We start from the raw sequence: 20,444 nt of genomic DNA, 5'->3' as shown, positions 1-20,444 counted from the left end.
CATCTGTAGCTATAACGCTGGTTGTTTACCGTGAGTTCTGAACACTGCACCATGTGCTTATTTAAATCTTTTCGTTTCTACACATATTAGGCTACATATTCCTCATGTCTGAGGCAAGCCTGCCGAGTTTCAGTTGGAGACGCGCTTCGGTTCATGATGAAAGCGATTGCTTCCGCGACCTAGTCTACTTATTTATTTCTTATTAATTAAATACATGCAATTAACCGAAGAACCCTTTATTAAAATTAAGAGACAATTTGTACAAAACGAAAGAAAGGCTTTTTACAAAACAAAACTTAATATTAAACTAAATATAACCACCAAAATCATTTCTGACCCACTCGCATCTTTGCACTTATAGCCTATCATAATCATCATAATCAGATGAAATCTAAAAATAATATTATAATATTTAAACATAAATATGAAGAAAAAAAAAACATTGTTTAATGGCTACAACAAGTATAGTAAGCTACAGATTTATGTCATGTCTGAGCTGGATTTGAACGAACATCATTTTACCGGTGGGTTCACAGTAGCCTATATAAATGCATGCGCACTCGCCTTTCAATTATGCAATGCGTCGGCATAACATGTTTCTTTGTTTCATAATATAAGAATAATGTTGGGAAACTTGTGTCATGTGCTCTCTGCTTGATTTTTAATATTTATATCATGTTAACCAAGAATAGTACTTTAAAATGTATTTCTACTGAGTAGTGCGCCATACAAACAGATACAGACCGGAAGTTAACTTCGGGCCAGGCGCGTAACCGTAGCAACGCGCGTGCGTTCGATGAAACCGACAATAACGGCCATTTAACGTCATCAACACTCGAGGTCACCAAACATGTACCGTAAGTACAGATTTATATCACACTTTTTAATATAAAAAGCCATTTTTAAGCCATGTTGTTGTTTATTAAAATCTGTTTTAATCTAAAACTTCGTTTGACGTATAACGTTACTAGTTGAGGAAGCAGAAGATGAACCATACGATCCGTTGTTTCTTCCATTGTCAAAATGTGAACCTAAACTGCGAGGCCGGGGGTTCCTCCGGCGCATGGGCGATGTGCTCAGATTCCCCTGGCTTTCAAACAAGTCACCCGAAGTGAGCTTACAAGTTTGCTATCCTCTGCTTTCTATTCGTTTATTGAGATGAACGCATCAAAATTCCTTGGATTAATGAAGTAACGTCCGATTGCATGCTTTTACCTTTTACCCAGGACGTCGAAGCACTTCATCAACGGCTGCTGCCCTCTTTTGCAGGCAGATGCGTAGAGAACAACGACTATCTGTCTTTACAGGAGATTCTCAAGCATGTAAGATCTCTTCTCTTTCATATGACCAGTTTTAAAATTCTTAATCCATGCTCATAGCCTGACAAGCCAGACCCACATCGAGATGTTTGGCAGATGTGCGGGCAGATTAAATTTGCTGCCGCAGGGTGCGTCTAGATTTCTAGGCTACCATGCTCAGGTTTGGGAAGGTTACTTTTAATATGTATTTCACAACAAATTACAAAATACATGCTTTAAAAGGTAATTTGCAATGTATGTCGTTAATTACACCCGTTTAAAAACGTTAGAATGCTTTGGGATACTAATAAGGCATCTAACACGAAAGGACCACCAAACGTTGGACTTGGTTTTCCTCTGCATATTATTTTAAACAAAAATATTTTTCGAAACAAAACATGCTCAAGAAGCCAGAACGATGCTGCATCCATGTTGGGAAGAGGTAAAATATATAACATTTTACAGTATAACAGCATATAAATGAGGGAGAATTGTTTTTATTCTGATGCTGCATTTACATTCTTTCACAAAGTAAAAATCTATCTATCACTTTTTATATTGAACATAGTCATTTTGAGTGTGTTTTTTCCCCAAATCAGCGACATCATCCTAGATTTTTTGAAAACATTTAGGCCTAGTAGTTTTGATCAGGAGTGAGGTTGATTAACAGATTTATGCAAAATAAAAGTTGAAAGTATTTATCTGATACATTTTGACAGCAGTTTTAGTGGATACTTTCATCCCAAAAATAACTAAAATTATTATATATTTTATATTATTGCACACCAACTGAAATATTTCAGGTCTTTTATTGTTTTAATACTGATGATTTTGGCATACAGCTCATGAAAGCCCAAAATTCTCAACAAAAAAAAGCATATTTCATCCGACCAATAAAAGAAAAGTGTTTTTAATACAAAAAAAGTCAACCTTCAAATAATTACGTTCAGTTATGCACTCAATACTTGGTCGGGAATCCTTTTGCAGAAATGACTGCTTCAGTTTGGCGTGGCATGGAGGCGATCAGCCTGTGGCACTGCTGAGGTGTTATGGAGGCCCAGGATGCTTCGATAGCAGACTTAAGCTCATCCAGAGTGTTGGGTCTTGCGTCTCTCAACTTTCTCTTCACAATATCCCACAGATTCTCTATGGGGTTCAGGTCAGGAGAGTTGGCAGACCAGTTGAGCACAGTAATACCATGATCAGTAAACCATTTACCAGTGGTTTTGGCACTGTCAGCAGGTGCCGGGTCGGGCTGAAAAACGAAATCTTGATTCCCTGCCCTTGATAAAACACAGTGGACCAACACCAGCAGCTGACATGGCACCCCAGACCATCACTGACTGTGGGTACTTGACACTGGACTTCAGGCATTTCTTAATGGCATTTGGCATTTCCTTCTCCCCAGTCTTCCTCCAGACTCTGGCACCTTGATTTCCGAATGACATGCAAAATTTGCTTTCATCCGAAAAAAGTACTTTGGACCACTGAGCAACAGTCCAGTGCTGCTTCTCTGTAGCCCAAAGTGGCTTGACCTGGGGAATGTGACACCTCTAGCCCATTTCCTGCACACGCCTGTGCACGGTGACTCTGGATGTTTCTACTCCAGACTCAGTCCACTGCTTCCACAGGTCCCCCAAGGTCTGGAATCGGTCCTTCTCCACAATCTTCCTCAGGGTCCGGTCACCTCTTCTCGCTGTGCAGCGTTTTTTGCCACACTTTTTCCTTCCCACAGACTTCCCACTGAGGTGCCTTGATACAGCACTCTGGGAACAGCCTATTTGTTCAGATATTTCTTTCTGTGTCTTACCCTCTCGCTTGAGGGTGTCAATGATGGCCTTCTGGACAGCAGTCAGGTCAGCAGTCTTACCCATGATTGCGGTTGTGAGTAATGAACCAGGCTGGGAGTTTTTAAAAGCCTCAGGAATCTTTTGCAGGTGTTTAGAGTTAATTAGTTGATTCAGATGATTATGTTAATAGCTCGTTTAGAGAACCTTTTCATGATATGCTAATTTTTTGAGCCAGGAATTTTGGGTTTTCATGAGCTGTATGCCAAAATCATCAGTATTAAAACAATAAAAGACCAGAAATATTTCAGTTGGTGTGCAATGAATCTAAAATATATGAAAGTTTAATTTTTATCATTACATTAAGGAAAATAATGACCTTTATCACAATATGCTAATTTTTTGAGAAGGACCTCTGTGTGTGTATGTATATATATATATATATATATATATATATATATATATATATATATATATATACAATTGGTTGCTAGGCAGCGTGGGGGAGAGGACGCTGGCGTTGTCTGTTCGCCGCTTCTCCACCCACAAATCATGTTACTGTACTATTAGATTTTGATTTTATTTTATTTTATTTTATTATGTTTGTGACTAGCCTAACAGTCAGAGCTACAATTGGGACTGTTGTTGATTGCTGGCAGTCACTGAGAGGACTTTGTTCGTCGCTTCGCCGTTTTCCACCGCTTCTCTGATGTTTATGTTTAAATTGCCGCGGTTGGTTCTGGTTTGAAGGACATTTGATGTTGCTCGCCGCGGCTGCTCACTGGTGGTCTCCCTCAGGCTTGAGCTGCTTGGTGGCTGAAGTTTGCAACGGGCTAGCGTCATCCGGGCCAGCGTCATCGGCGTCCGGCATGATGTTGGGATGTTCCGCTTCTCGGCTGCGCCGCTGTTCCGTCTTGCATTGCGGCCGTGGAGCGGCTTGGACTTCTGCGCGGACCCTGGTGTGTCCACAGAAGTGCCCGGAAAAATTTTCTGCCTCCTGCATGGTGTTGCGGTGGTCCCTATCGTCTGAATCGTCATAAAGACCAATCATCTGGTCTTCAGCTGTCATGCCTCGACAACATCATCAGGACACTGCCGCTAGGAGAAATTTAAAACATGGAGTGGACCACAGTGTGCTGCGGAGCTAGCAGAGACTACCACCATCAGCTGTTTTCTGTTCACCATCAGCTCTGTTTCTGTTCACCATCAGCTCTGTTTCTGTTCACCATCAGCTCTGTTTCTGTTCACCATCAGCTCTGTTTCTGTTCTGTTTTCTGTGTTGGTTGATTGTTTGTAGTATTCTATATTTTTACTTGTTTTTTTGTTATTTTTTTCCCTTTGTTGCACTTTGAGATTCTTCGGAATAAAAAGTGCATTATAAATAAAATCTATTATTATTATTATTATCCACAACTTTCCTGTCAGTCTTAGTGGGCGTCGCCATGACACTCGATACTTCCGGTTGACGGTATCTCAGTTCCGGTTTAGCACACATAAGTTATGCAGCGTTCACACCAGACGCGAGTGACGCGAATAAATAGCTATTCGCGCAAAGTTGGACGCGTGAACATTTTGAGTCCATTTGCTTTATTCACGTGTGACATTCACAACACAAAAGACGCGAATTTGCGTCATGGGAGGGGCTTCTGCCAGGCAGCGGCAGTCAGAAGGAAGGCTGCTCTCGCCGGCGTTAATGAGCGCTGAGCGCCTGGGTCTCACACATAGACTGTAAAAAAATATGGACGTAGTATCCATGACGTCACCCATAGGATTCTGATAAGCCGTTCTGAAGCTTAAAGGGGTACTTCAGCGCTGGGAAGATGAATCTGTATTTAAACTGGGTCATCAATGCAGTAGAAATGTGAAATTATTTTTGAATTTGGTGTCTTCTAGACTGAGAAAAGACAGAAAAAGTATTTTTGTCCCATGGGGATGAAAGACTACAATTCCCCGAATGTTTCGCTGCCCTGTGAGGCCATTCCCAACGCCACCAACTTGATTACTGTGACTGAGTTAGAGAAGACACTACAATTAAAAACTGAACGTGTCTGTTCAATATAATGAGTGAGTCACCGCGCGAGTATCACAGCACTGAGCACTAACTGCACGAGTGATGAGAGCTGAGGTAATCACGACTACACTCGCGGCATACATTCACAACGCGAGTTCAGTCTGGCGCGTTTCAGTTCATGCCTTTGCAAGCTTAACTTTCATAGAAATTAATTTGAGAAGTTAAAAGACTTACATTGCTCACCATAGCTCCGTTTAAATGAGTGCCTGTAGCTGCGAGCTGAGCTCTCCCTGCAAGCTGAGTGTGATCTCCATCCCCCATGCGCGGATTCAAAACATGCGGAAATGGCTCCTTCTGCTGGCTGTAGTCTTTAGTCTTTGGGCAAACATTCCTCCTATGATGCAAAAATCATCAATTTGCATCATAGGAGGAATTTTTCCAGAAATAAAATGCATAAATCTCTTGTCTCAGGGAGATATGAGGAGGGAAAGCACAATCATTTGAATATACTCCAGGGTTTCTACTGATACAAAGCCATATGCTAATCGCTGAAGTAACCCTTTAAAGTAGGGGCGAGTTGGGCATTGCCATCTTGTGAGCGAGTCATCGCGTGTCACTCCCGGATAACAGAAAATGGGCAAAAAGGCGGGATGGGGGCGGAGCTACGGTGACGCAATAACTATAGATGGCGGATAAATGGCTATCCACCTGTAACCACGCCCTTAATTATGCAGAATTTTAAGGCTTTATATAAACTAAACGAATGAGTTAGATTCACCCCCCTCACAGTTGTCATGAAGGTCAAAATTAGCCGTATAGGCAAAAACCACAATTTGTACCAGGCTGTAAACATGTTTTTTTCTGCTGTAAAGTTGGGCACTTTAACATGGGGCTCAATGAGATTCTTCTCCCTTCTGGAGCCTGCCTCTAGTGGCCAGTTGAGGAATTGCAGTTTACATTACTTCCGTATTGGCTTCAAGAGAGATCGTGGGAGGTTGCCGCTTGGTCTCACACCTCCGAAACATTGCTTCCATAAACCATGCAATATAAACGGACCCGTTTGACATGTTGCCTATCACCATACGCACTCCATTCAATGCCCAACGAGCTTCAAACAAACTCAAGACATGTGATGTAGAAGTAATATTTGTATTTTAATATTTGTAATTGTTGAAATGTTGTTCATGTCAGACATTGTCAGTAGACTTTTTTTAATCAACATGAAAATAGATGCATGAACTTCAATGAATTTTGCATTGTAATAAAAATGAGCATTTCATTGCTGTAAATGTAATTATTTAGTTTATATATTAGTTTAAACTATTTAAAATACTGCAGTAAAAGTGTATAATTTTTGCAAGGGTATGTTTATTGTTTTCAATAATTTACAGATTTAATGTGTAGCAAGACCGCTCTAACAGCCTAACGTTTCTTTCCAAATAGGCAACTGCACTCCTGCGGGACCCAGCACAACCGAGTGCGGCACAGGATCATATTTGATGGGTGAATGCGTATGCGGGCGGCAAGATATTATTGTGTGCGAGTTGCGGGAAAATACAATTATTTTGCGGGACTTCCGCAAAGTGGAAATGTATAAAAAAATAAAATAATTAGTTTGAAACAACTAAACCTTTATTTATAATAAAATAAAACCGATTTACAGGCGCATGGACGGAAGGTAACTCTCGCGTGGTTTATAGCCTACCAGGTGAGTGCATTATTATCGATCCGTTATGAACCATATTTTGAATAGATTATCAGACGCACTTTCATTCTCTCGTCTGCACTGGCTCATTTGTGTTCACAGAGATCGCAAAGAACAGCTTTCAGTTTAGCTCTTAATTCAAAAGTCCTCATATTTGGAGAAATATTGACATCACGTTTGCAAAATATTTCGTCATACAGAATACCATTTCTATTCATTTCTCACGGAATTATTTGATATAAAAGAGTTAAAACATGCGCAGACCTCTCTCTGTGTCTCTTCTTAATGATATGCATCGGATATCAGTCATCAGGCGTTCATTCGCCCTCTGATCTGTCAGTCTTTTGATATTGCTCAACACCGCCCTTGCATGACGCGCTCCCTGTCTCGGACATTTCCTCATTCTGGCTCTGTGAAGAACGAGTCTGTTCTACATTTCTACGCGTGAACTAAGAAGCTAACAAACACACAATAACTATGGAATAAGGTTTTTGTGTGATTGTTCATGTGATTTCGGCTATTTTATATCAATAATGGATGTTTACATTATGACTGCTAACAGGTGTAGTGATTAGGTCCATATAAAATGATAAATATAACATATTTTAACATCGAGTTTTGATTGATATTGCAGATGCTACGAGTCATTTAAGTTGATCATCGCATCAAATCAGCTGGTACACGGCACGACTGTTTGCACCGCGAGCCGGCCGCGATCACACAGGCTTTCGTGTTAAACACAGACACCAGAGCTTTCAATGTTGCTGCTATAGCTTCAGATACAAAAAATAAAGAAAAAAATGTGTGCAAATGATTTGTTGAAAAGCAGAGAACTGGTAAATAGTTAGATAACAGGGAAATAGACCATCTACAACAGCAACAGTCACTAAAATAACTACTCAATGGTAGGCTGAGGCTCATTTAAAAATGATGGTAACTGTTTGTAGACTAGCGCTACATCTACTAGACCAAGGTTAGGCATTTCATGTATTGCTATCTCCTGAATTAATGAATCAGTCCCTCAAGGCTCAATCATCATGTTAACTATGTCTGAATCCCAAGCAATTTACTAGCGATGCCATAGAAACGCTTCGGCTTTTGCCACCCGGGAGAACGTTTATTACCGTTGTGACGTGACGTCATGGTGAATTGTCCTATAGATCGAGGCCAGACCGAACTGCCTGACCTAAACATTTTGTGGGCGGGGCTAAATTCGGCTGGCATCCAGGCTACCATAACACATTTTCAAACATTTATTTTAGCATTAATTGTAAAAATCCATTCCAGTGAGATTTTTAAGCACTATATAAATGCCTCATTCATTCATTTATTTATTCATTCATTCATTCATGTTTAATTTAAATAAATGACAAAGTAATCACTTTGGTAATCTAAAATATTTTTTGGATGTAACTAATTTGTTTAAAATCCAAATATAATGAAGTACATTTACTTGAATTTTGTATATCTTAAATGAGCAACAAGTTACATGTATTTGTTCACTCCTCAACCCTGTCTATGCTTTATCTCGTGCTTTCTTTAGATGGACATAGATGATAGAGACTATGATGGCAACACTGCAATGCACAGAGCTTGTGAAATAGGGAACACTTCAATGGTATTGCAATTACTGGGTCTTGGAGCAACATACCAAATAACAAACCGTTTTGGTTACACACCTCTACATCTTGCCATAAAAAACAAGTAAGTGGTTGGAATAAATTAATTTAAAGGGTCAGTTCACCAAAAAATGAAATTTATGTCATTAATAATGACTCACCCCAATGTCGTTCCACACCTGTAACACACCTGTAAATTGCATATTGTGCAAGTGTACACACACTACACTGTCCATGTCCTGAAAGGTAATAAAAAAAATCATCAGAGTAGTCCAAATGTGACATCAGTTAGTTAATTAGAATCTCTTGAAGCATCGAAAATACATTTTGCTCCAAAAACCCCCACAAAACTCTTGTGAAAAACTGAATTTTATTCAGCATTTCTCTTCCAGGTTTGTTTTCAATCCTCAAATAAAGATTTGAAAGGTTATGAATCAGCGTATCGATTCAGAATTCGTATCACCAATGTCACGTGATTTCAGTAGCTTGGCAGTTTGACGCACGATCTGAATCACGAATCAATAAGCTGATTCATAACAGTTTGAATCTTTATTTGAGGATTGAAAACAAACCCAGAAGAAAAGACAATGCTGAATAAAGTCGTCGTTTTTGTTATTTTTGGACCAAAATTTATTTTCGAAGCTTCAAGAGATTCTAAACTAACTGATGTCACATATGGACTACTTTGATGATGTTTACCTTTCTGGACATGGACAGTATAGTAGTGTCCATACACTTTCAATAAAGGAACAAAAAAAGCTCTCGGACTAAATATAAAATATCTTAAAATGTCTTCAGAAGAAGAACAGAGATCTTATGGGTGTGGAATGACATTAGGGTTAGTCATTAATGACATAAATTTCATTTTTGGGTGAACTAATCCTTTAAGTAGCCTATATTTCATTATTTTACACCATTACCTTACATATGCCAGGCACTATGACACGATCAAGTTTTTGATACAGCATGGAGCCACAGTAACTCAACATCCTGTGCGAATGGCCATGGACCTTATCAAGTCAGTCTTTCAAACAACAAATTAAATAGCCAGTTTGCTGTGGACATTTGCATTCAACTGTTCTCTCATATTTAGGGCAGTTCGGGCTAAAGACTATAGGCTTGTTTATGCATGGCACTTGGCTGGTACAGACATGAACCAGCGTGATTACAACGGACAGACTGCTTTACATGTAGCAGTGGAGAAGAGGAACGAACTCATGGTGTCCAAACTTCTTCAATGTGGCGCTTCCCCAGAGGTATAATAAAAACAGAATTTTGTTAACATACTGTATATAGTGTGAACATTATGAATGCATAATCTGTTTTTTGTAATATTTCTTTTTTGTTTAAATTTAAAACTTTTTTTTTTTTTACTATTCTGACTTGTTAAACTAATATGTCAAATATTTAACGCTTATGCTCTCCTGTAGCTATAGCACCCCCTTCCCCTGCTGGTCAAAATGACCCAAGGCCCTAAAATTATTATTAGGGTTTTCCATGTGGTTGATGTCCAATGTCACTAGCTGAGCAGAAATACTTAATCGTGTTTCACTTGCTCCCCTCAAAGTTGCATTGTATTGTCTCCTTAGCATTTGATGGCCCATATATCACATTTTTCCGTTCATGTAGGCTGTGTGCACGGCTTGTTAAAAATGGTGGGTGCTATTTCGCATGCATTCTACCTGTCAGCGTACACTTTTGTGACTGGTAGTTCCTATTATGCTGGGTTAATCCCTACAATGAAGTATTCGCCTCTTACAGCATAACATGCTCTAAACACCTCTTAAGTATGCAGAATAATATAAGTGCTTTTTTTTGTAATCGCAGCTTTGAATGATTACATGTTCTTGGCATCTGTAATCATAATCACGATTAGATATTCAATTCATTGTGCAGCCCTACTCTAAATTACTAGACTTTATCAATGATTTAATTTAATTCTTCACATTCTTTTAACTTAAACACAAAACAACTCCATAACATGCAAAAGCTTGTTAAAACTGTTCAAAGTTGCACATTAGGAAAAGGACGTAACCATGTCTTGAACATTGGGGACGGGATGGACGATAGTTTATTTTTATAAAGCATAAAGAAACAGAATATAATCATTTTGGAACTATTTGCAAATAATATTTTCATTAAACATTTAAACATAAACATTGAGTTCATTAGTGGTCTGGTGGTAGAATTTTTGTAAACTGTGTCGAAGGTTACAGGTTCTAATCCACCAACATAAAGTTTACCTCTTCATTAAAATCAAAGATGTTCATCAATGATTGCATATTAAGAGCATGGGCACATTTGTGTGCATTTTGTTTTGTGATTTCACCAGAAAGAGTCCCCACATTGGCATATAGAATGACACGCTCGTCTATGTAGACTGCCCGAGCCAAAAGAGAACGTAAACCCTGCCCATCTAAATAATTTTGACATTGACAAGTGCCGTTAGACCTGAGGCAGACCAGACTAAAAAAATGTTATTTTAAAGGGGTCATATAAGGCCATTTTTGTGATTCTTTAGTGTCTAAATGAAAAGTTTGTAATATACTTAATTAAAAATTCTCCTTGGTATTGTAAGCAAACACTAATTTTACCTGGACAAAAACAGCTCTGTTTTCACCAAGCCATTTCAGTGCATACAACTTTAAATGATAATGAGTTTTGTTCACCCCGCCCCTCTGTTGTGTTGCCCTTGACAACCGTTGCCGTATGAACTTAAAGGTGGTATGAACTGGCTTATATATATATAATGAAAGATTATATTATATAATCTAAGATTATAAAAGATTATATTCTGTTTCTTCCGCAGTGAAATAAAGCGAACTATATTAAAAATAAATGCAGTATCACACCTTCCTAATATTAGGATCCGAAAGAAGCATATGCAGCGACTGTTCTTCCACAATATCTTGCTATCTTCTTCAACATGTTTATTGCTGCTGGCTAGCATGATCCGATGAGTCGGTGGGCGGGGCTACTGAATTACATGCGCTTATTATTCTGTAGAGCAGGGGTCGCCAACTGGCGGACTCCGGTCCGGATCCGGACCGCGAGATGCATCCATCCGGACCGCGAAGCCTTTTGACACACTGGAAATAACTAAATGCCTAATGCGATTTAAAATAAATAAATAAATAATCACATTTATATCAGGCAGCTCAGTAGAACCGTTTTTCCTGTGTTGCCTATGTCGCGCATTTCCTATGTCGCGCGCATTATGCGCGAGCTCAGTTTTGAATCGACTCCTGACAGAAGAACTTCACGATGAGTGTATCTCTTGTAGCACAGGGTGAAATCAGTATGTACATGGAGGATTTGAGGGAAATATAATATAAATGTAATACATCGTGCAGCTCTTCTGTCAGAAGTCGATTCAAAACTGAGCTTGCGCGTATGTGAGCGTCCAGTGTGAGATCCTGAGACGCGCCCATGAGCTTCAGTCCGGTGTGCGGCTACGTTACTATGCTCACTATATGTTTAGACGCGCAGTGAAGAGACTGAAGAAAGCGGCGCGCAAAACAGAGGCTGAATCAGAAATTGGCCCCTTAACCCTCATCCACTATTCCCTACGTTAGTCCACTATTACAGTTCACTTGAAGGAGTGAATGAAAACGAGTGCGTGAAGTCGGACAGCTGTTGTGTGTACATCGGCTGTACACTCGTTATTGCGGTGCAACATGTGAGTACACTCAAACATGTCCACTGTGACATGTCCACGCCACTACAAATGGCTGTCCCCTCAAATAATGCCCTATTTAGGGTATAGGGGCGATTTCTGATTCAGCCATACACATTTTAAAGACCCCTTTATCCTCAGCAGTCTGAGGTAAGGACGCAGAAAATAAATGAGCCAATTTCTCACATGCACTGAAGTTCAGACAATGTAGCTATATTCACTTTTTTATTATTATTATTATTTTATTTTTTTGGAACAAGGAATGTTTATGCTTCCATTCCATCTTTAAGTTCAACTCAGCTCAGCCTTTTGAGAGGTTATTTACGTTTTTCTGGATTTAAAGGAACAGTTGAAATAAAGAGATAAAATATTTTGTGGACTTTTTCATTTTTCCAACACTGGTGGCACCTTATTTTTGCCTGTTTGTGTTTCTGGATGATATTGCAAATGATTTTTTACCAGTGCAATTTGAAGCACAGAGAGAGCAGTGCTGAAGATAGTCTCTACCTAACTAAATGTAGGCTATACATGTGAATGAACATAACATTATGTTATGAGATTTCTGTTTTGTTTTTTTAACCAGGAGGGTTTGTGTTCATTGATTGTTACTGTTTATCTCAGTTCAGCAGAAAAAGCACTTTAGTTGCTAGTAATGTTGAAATTAATGTATTTTCAGTGCAGATTTAGAGATGAAGGCATTTTTTCATTCATCATATTTTTGTCAGACATGGCTACTGGTTGAATTAGATATTTTGTACCAAAGCAAACAGAATAACCTCAAAATTAAATACATTTTTTGAAGGATTACCTATGTTTGCTTTAAAAAAATGAAAAGACATACTTTATCTATATGAGAACATATTATATTTTGTTCAATAAAGACATTTTAATCTACACTGATTTCTTTAGTCTGGCAAAAAGACATCGATTCATGTTTTTAGGTATATAACTGTCCGGACCTCGGCCGGTGAGAAGGTTTTTTTTCTGGACCCCAAGCTATTTTAGTTGAAGACCCCTGCTGTAGAGGCTTGTTTCGTCGCACGATCACGTTAGGATGAAGCACATGATCGTTTTCTGGGCCTGGTGTCTATAGAAGCTTTTCTTTGACTAACAAGGATGTTTTTTCAGCTCTGTAACTTACAGGATATTCTTATATTACCATGACCTTTTATATATCAAAGCTCAAGCGAAAGTAGATTTCTCAATTCATCACCCCTTTAATTTAGAAAATAGGAAGAAATTCTCAGTTAAGAAGAAATTTATTCTTAAGAATTTTTTGTGAATCCGGCCTCTGGTCTACAGTCAAAAGTGCAGTATTTGTGTCTTATATGTGCAGTAATATGCACCTATTTGCGCCGCGGTGCACACCACACATACACTCTGCACTGCGCAACTAGCTTTTAAAGGGAATGGGTGATAAGACTCTGATTGGGTTATTGCACGGTATGCCCAAAACACACCCATGACTCAGTAAGAGACTAGGTACAACCCTTCTGGACCATATGCCTGGACTACACAGACCATTTTTCCCATCGTTAAACTAACGTGTGTTAGTTGTGTATTCAGTACTCGGAAGTGTATTCGGACACACGTCCTAAGTGCATCTGCGTCATGCACTTCAGATCATGCACTCAGTTCGTTAAAATAGGGCCCTGGGTGTCACTGCCAACCCCTTGTGGAAAAAACATATAACATGATATTGACTTCTGCCACTAGATTGCTTTATAGCTCTATATGGAGCTAACAAACTGTTCCTCTGTGTCCTGAAGTCAGTTTTTTTTCTTCATTATGCATCTAAAAATAAAAATAGACTAATTATATTTGACTACCCCATTACAATAGTCACTTTAAAAGTAAATGCTATCATACAAATACACTTGTTGTAGGTTTACAAATCTACTTATGGCACATGTCCAACAACAAATATTTTATTATGTATATTGACAAAGTTCTGCATTGTAAACGTGTTAAAATCTAACCTCTTCATATTTGTAGTCTGCAATGTGATTGATTTTTATTTAAAAAAAAAAAAAAGAAAAAGCTTTGCCCCAGTTATATGACCCCCCAATTAATTGTAATGGGAATTCCTCGGTGTGCATGTATGCATGTGCATGTCTCATGTCTTCATTTGTGGTGTGTGGAGTTTACTTTTTTTGACAACTCTATTTCACATTCATACCTATTTTGGTCCAAATGATGGGATGGGAGTGCTACTATTTTTATTACAACCACATAAACTCCTCGAATCCAGTAAAAATGTTTGTGTATTTCGAGATTAAGTGTAACAATAGTCCTAAGGTATTGGACCACTCCGATTAAAAGCATTTTTTTTAACATTTTTTAAAGAAAATTTAAAGAGAGCATAAGACTGTCAACATCCAACATGTATAATTTGTCTTTTCCCTACCAGATTGCTGATATTTGGGGAAGGACAGCAGCAAGTGAAGCAAGAAAGAATAACCTGCATGACATATTGGTGCTCTTCAACCTTCCTATTTGAAACTCACCCTTCAGCATCTCTTTTCAGTCTGCTGTGTAGAAACTCAAGTCGGACCAGTTGACATCAGGTGCAAAAGCACAATCAGTTCAATCCCCCTTTAATGATTAAACAAAAAACAACTCAAACAAAATGTATCATTTATTTAAAATGCAATAAAGCTCAAACTAATTCAGGGTCTGTTTGAGTCTGGTAGAACATTCTTTCTTGTACAATTAAGTGTACACATTGAGTGGTCAGTAGGGGTTGAACGACTTCAGATGTTTCTTAAGTGGACATTTATTTGAGTAAAGTCAAGTCAATGTCGACTAGTCGCTGATGACATCATTAATGAACAAAATTGTGCACAGTTACTTATTTGTAATTTTGTTGGAAACAGGAGCAATCAGCGACAAGTCGATGTCAAGCTTAAAGCGTCATGGCAGAGCATTAAAGTCGACTAGTGAACTGTGCAACCCCTAGTTGTAAGATCATCTTTAATATCTTTTGGTATCTTTGCATGTACATTTTGTATTATCCAGAACAAGTTGCTGTTTTTTGTTGTTGAGTTTAGTAGACATAGCTGGCGGTAAAGAGGGACTGTGTCGATGCTTGGTCAGCCTGGCCTGAGGGTTTGTATTCGCCTTTTGATGCAAGACTATTAATCTGAAAAAGAAACAAAGAAGCATGAACATATGGCACTTTATTTGATATGGTAGACCTATAAACTGACAACACGATAGCTGCGTTTCTACTTTTGGGCGAAAGGCGGTGTGCTAGTGCGTGCCAGGGCCAGTCGTGTTTCCACTGCCACTTCAGGGGCTTGATCGGGCCTCTTCCGGGCCAATGGCCAGGGTTTTTTGGCCTGTAGGATACCTTGGTCCAAAGTGGGCCAGCTCGGTGTTGAGGTGTGTTTAAAAACAAAGCTCATCTGTTTATCTGAGACAGCAGCACTGCAGATAATTTCATTCAGCTCAACTCATTTTCAGACAGCAGTGAGTGTTAATAACTTCTGTTTGTAATCTGATGTGATTCTGATCACTGTAATATTTATATGCGATGCAAAAGACTGCACAATTATAGTCCATTTCTATAGTAAATATTCCTATAGCTACCATTCCTATAGTAAATATAATAAATACGACTGCTTGCAGAAAGCAGACAAGCTGTTTCTCTGACTGATAATATAACTATTGGGGTTGTCACTGGAGAGAGTGTACTTTTGGTGGGAAATTTGTTGAAATGATAATTTCGCTAGTTTCCAGTGATATCTTTCTGATTCGTTCCATTTGTTGGTGAAACGATGGATTTGCGTGATGTTGTTCCAGAGATGCGTGTTACAGGAGGGTTTTAGTGAAGCTACAGGTCTGGCTATTTGCCCAGCCTGGCCCATTGAAAACCCTGGCTCGCACTGGACAGCGGAAAAGCGGCTAATGAGGCACGATATTTCCCACATGCAGTATTTTAAGTTTGACATTGGTTACCTTCGCACGTGTGACGAAGGCATCCTGTGCAGCCTTCTTGTTCGCTGCTTGTCCCTTCCATGCAGCAAGAGCTGAGGCCTGGAGGGCACGGCCATAAGAGAAGCTCAGTTTCCAGGGTCTGTGCAGGGGAAGCTGATTCATGGCATTCAGATTCCGAGAGGCCTCCTCCTCACTTTGACCACCAGAGAGGAAGCAGATGCCTGAGAACCAGAAGAGATGTTCAAGGATTGAAGAGCACTTAAATGGACGACTTCCTCTAATGACCTGGCGCTGACTGACACACCTGGTACAGCAGCTGGCACAGTGCGTCTGAGAGCAGTTACTGTTGCCATGGCAACCCCCTGAGGGGTGTACTTCTTGGTGCAGGAGTGTCCAGCGGTGACCATGTTTGGTTTGAGCAGAGTTCCCTCCAGATACACATGGTGGTCAGAGAGAGCCTTGTACACAGCCGCCAGGACCTTGGTTTGCAATTAGTTGGGTGTTATTTTCAATGGATAATTTTGCATTGCTCTGCTTTAATCGTTTATTCTGGAAGGACGCTTACCTTCTCAGTGGCGTACTGGCACCGTTGCAGGTCATGATCTCCGTCTGGGAGGATCTCAGGCTCTACAATGGGAACCAAACCATTCTAAAGGAATTGAGGAAGAATTAATCAGAAGAAAAGATCTTCTAGCCAGTTATAGAAACAAAATAGACAAATGGCACGCTGGCTATCAAGTGTTCAGTCATGTAAAGGCTGTTCATGAACAATAAGTAGGATCACATGAGCCAGCCGCATTCTGTTGGACATACCTGTTGGCAAATGCTGGCATATCTGGCAAGAACGTTAGCATTTTCAGCAATTGCGAGAGCAGAGGGGCAGCTCTCAGAGATCTTAAGTACACAGCGCCACTTGGCAAAGTCACAACCATCCTTCTTGTACTGGGCACAGCGTTCAGACAGACCATCCAATCCTGAGTGAAACAGATCAGGCAAAAATACCTTCCTTTTAAAGGGGTCCTATTATGCTTTTTAACGTTTTCAACTTAAAGGTGCTATTGGTGATCTGGGAAATGCTAACTTCAGCCTGCTGGCATCGAAACCATACGATCCCACCCTCCCTGCGAATTGCTGCCCAAAGCCACGCCTCATTTGTTTGACCCTCCTAAGGCTGACAAACTTAAACTGTTCCTGAACATTCAAACCCAAACGTTTATCTGTGTGCTGCACATTTTATGGAGAACAGCTTGTTTTCTGTACAGCTTGCTTTTGTACAGATGGTTCACCGCTCCTTAGGAAAATGACCCATGGTTTTGTGATCGATAAATGTTTGTATTACCATAGTTTTCCAAAAAATACAATTAAATGGTGGATAGCACCGTATCTATAATGTATAATAAAATGACACACACAAAAAAAAAAAACACTCTAAAACGTACTGGTGAATCTCTGGCTGCAAAGTCTTTCCATGAAATCAGTTCTGCACACTTTGAATTGAAAATGTTTTTTTTTCAATGAATACATTTGGATTTATGAAAAATACATTTGGAAATCCAAATGCCATTCAATGTATTATTGAAATTATTTATTGCATTATTGGTATTAATAATTAAACTGTTTATTGATTTTATATTTTTAAGTAATCACAGTATAGTTAAATAATTAACATTTCTAGGCTTTGTGGGTCTGGGCTTAATGAAAAAACATTCCCTTCATGCAAATGACATGAGACTTTTCCAGTACTTCCCATCATACTTCAAAACAATAAAAGTACTAAAGTTTGCTATAATAGTAATTTAATAATGTAAATAATTATGGCAAATGAGCTCTTCAGCCAGGTACTGGTTATAATGGTAATTTCATGCCATTTTCATTTGAAAAGTGCTTGTTTACCAAAAGGTGGCATGAATCGTCCACTATGCATGGCATATTTTCCATGTAATCTTCATGAATAAAAAATGTATGTATTCTTTAAATTTAATTTTATTTAAGTGTAATGTTGTTGTGAGGTTGATTTGTGAATGGATTTCGTTTGGATTGTAGTCGGAGATATTGGGCTATATAAGCAAAATGTGTTATTTTCCAAATGTTTGTCTGGAAATTTTTATTTTTAAGGGTTGCATTTTGCATGTCCTGTACAGCCAGTCATCTGCCTGTTTAAGCGATGAACTGTGCTACTTGTGGTTGTTTTATGAGATGTAATGTACATTACAATCCTGCTGACCTGCACTACAAAACATTTAACCGCTAGCACCAGTGCTATGTGCAAACAAAATTAATGTACAGCCCTGGTTAACACTGCCAGGCTCTGAATCAGGCTCAAATTGGTTTGAAATGGACACCATCATCAATATTTACACTAGAGAAGAACTTATGCAGTTATGAAGGGGAAAGATATTTCCCAAAAATGCTAGGTGGCGCCAATCACAATACACTGGGCCAGCGAACCAATCACAGCACATTTAGTTTTTTGGAAGGAGGGGCTAAATTGAAATTGGCATGTTTGAGCCAGACTCGAGAAAGAGGGGCTATAATATAAAATGTGTGAAAAATAATGCATAAATCAAGCATGAAGGCATATTCTAGAACACCCCAAAAACAAATCAAGACTTTGTTAAGGGGCATATAGGACCCCTCTAAAATGGATACAAGTCAGGATAGATTACTGTCATGTTAAGAAGTATTTGAGTAAAAAAGTTACCCTGCCTGGTTGTCTCTCCATCTGTACCGGCCAAGCCGGCTGTGCCTTTGTCCACCTTTGTGCACAAAAACACAAAACTTTCATTTAATAACATCACTGCCAACATTAGTGAGAAGATCTTACGTTTGCAGCTTTGCACACCATTCATTAACTACATCATGAGTAAATGCATAAAAACATGTTTAACTAGGAAAATATCTTCAAAAATGCACCAATATCTCACCTTGATGCCAACTACGATGCCCTTGTCCTTGATGACTTTTGGAAACAGAACTCCTTTGTCTGATTTCTGGTACAGAGTTTCATGGAAAAAGATGACACCACCAATACTTTCAGAGATAGAGGTGTCTACAGAGAAGAGCAGGTCACGGAAACTACGACGGTTCTCTTCAGTGTTCTTCCTCCAGAGGGCGCTTACCGGCCTTCGAACTGAATCTTCCAAAGGGCTAAATTCATTTTGTTTTCTGATCATTTTAAGTCTTTAAAATGATTTCTGTAACTGTTGGTCATTACTAGGCTCAGTACTAACGCAAGTGCTGTGCCAAGTGTGAGACTGAACAGGGCAGGCACGTGCAGAGGGGGGAGCTTTGGGTGCTCGAGCCCTAGCCCTTTTTCAAAATAAATCAAAAGTGCCCCTCTCAGACAAATATCAATGATATATATATATATATATATATATATATATATATATATATATATATATATATATATATATATATATATATATATATATATTATTATTTTATTTTTTTTAATGAGCAAAAGATTAATCTGTGCATTGACTTTTTTTTTGCTGTTCTGATGATAAGGATGACAATTCTGAAGAGGAGATCAGTTACCTATGCAACTTTAAACCACCACCACCGCCAGACCATACCATGGTAGGACACTAATGTAACTATCCATCATTTTTTAACATAACCTAGGCTATCTTTGTATTATTGTTGTTCATGGTTCTGATTGCTAATAGATGGATGACAGATCTGACATTGAAGAGGAGATAAATTACCGATGCAGATTCAACACATCACCAGACCATACTGTGGTAGGAGACTGCTAGTCAAATATTCTCAGGTTTTACCATATGGGATATCTTTTGACTACAGTTGTTCATGGTTATATGATTGTAAGGATGATGAATTGGAGAGTGCAGTGGAGAACTGGGACCAGCACAGCACAAATGATACAGTCACAGATCATTCCATGGTAAGGAAACTACATGTTGAACCCTGGATTAATATTGAGGAATTAAGATACATTGGGAGGTGATTTCTGCTTGTACAGAATACAAATTAGACACATCTGTCTGTCTGTGTGTTTAGGATGAAGAATCGGACAGTGAGAATTATGAACTGCAAAACTGTTCTATGACTCCACCTCAAGACCCCACAGTAAGATTGCGCACCATAAGCATTAGCAATTCTTATGCAGTTTGTTAACAGTGACAATATTCTTTTTTCATGTCATCTTCCGAATCTTTGCTCTTTTGCATATCAAGGACAATACATGTGACAGCGAAACGAGCAACAATGTAGAAAATGTGGCAAATTTGCTTTTGGTAAGATTTATAGTAATAATGATTTGTTATTTAGATAGTGAATCGATTTCAAATTCCCATTAATTCATTATAACTCACATACTCTAATAATATATGATATATTATAATATGTAATATATTATTAAATTAATATATTATAGTATGTAAAGT

The 20,444-nt window shown here is 38.8% G+C and overlaps 2 protein-coding genes across 2 annotated transcripts; one reads left to right on the top strand and one right to left on the bottom strand.

Moving 5' to 3' along the window:
• Nucleotides 1-835: 835 nt before the first annotated feature.
• Nucleotides 836-14,982, top strand: LOC137093166 (L-asparaginase-like). Its single transcript, XM_067457908.1, has 7 exons — nt 836-857; nt 972-1,111; nt 1,227-1,322; nt 8,345-8,505; nt 9,355-9,438; nt 9,514-9,676; nt 14,507-14,982. Exons 1-7 carry the CDS (start codon nt 851-853, stop codon nt 14,594-14,596), a joined length of 741 nt encoding a protein of 246 aa, XP_067314009.1. The 5' UTR covers nt 836-850; the 3' UTR covers nt 14,597-14,982.
• On the bottom strand, nt 14,717-19,223 carry LOC137093165 (fructose-bisphosphate aldolase B-like). The gene is made up of 7 exons (XM_067457907.1): nt 18,960-19,223; nt 18,737-18,791; nt 16,849-17,009; nt 16,601-16,684; nt 16,340-16,514; nt 16,057-16,256; nt 14,717-15,238 (listed from the first exon to the last, which is right to left on the bottom strand). Exons 1-7 carry the CDS (start codon nt 19,206-19,208, stop codon nt 15,143-15,145), a joined length of 1,020 nt encoding a protein of 339 aa, XP_067314008.1. The 5' UTR covers nt 19,209-19,223; the 3' UTR covers nt 14,717-15,142.
• Nucleotides 19,224-20,444: the final 1,221 nt, after the last annotated feature.

Source organism: Pseudorasbora parva, chromosome 11, assembly GCF_024679245.1.
Source record: "Pseudorasbora parva isolate DD20220531a chromosome 11, ASM2467924v1, whole genome shotgun sequence".
NCBI lineage: Eukaryota > Metazoa > Chordata > Actinopteri > Cypriniformes > Gobionidae > Pseudorasbora > Pseudorasbora parva.
Note: the sequence above shows the minus strand (reverse complement) of the source record. Positions and strands in the feature narration are given on the sequence as shown.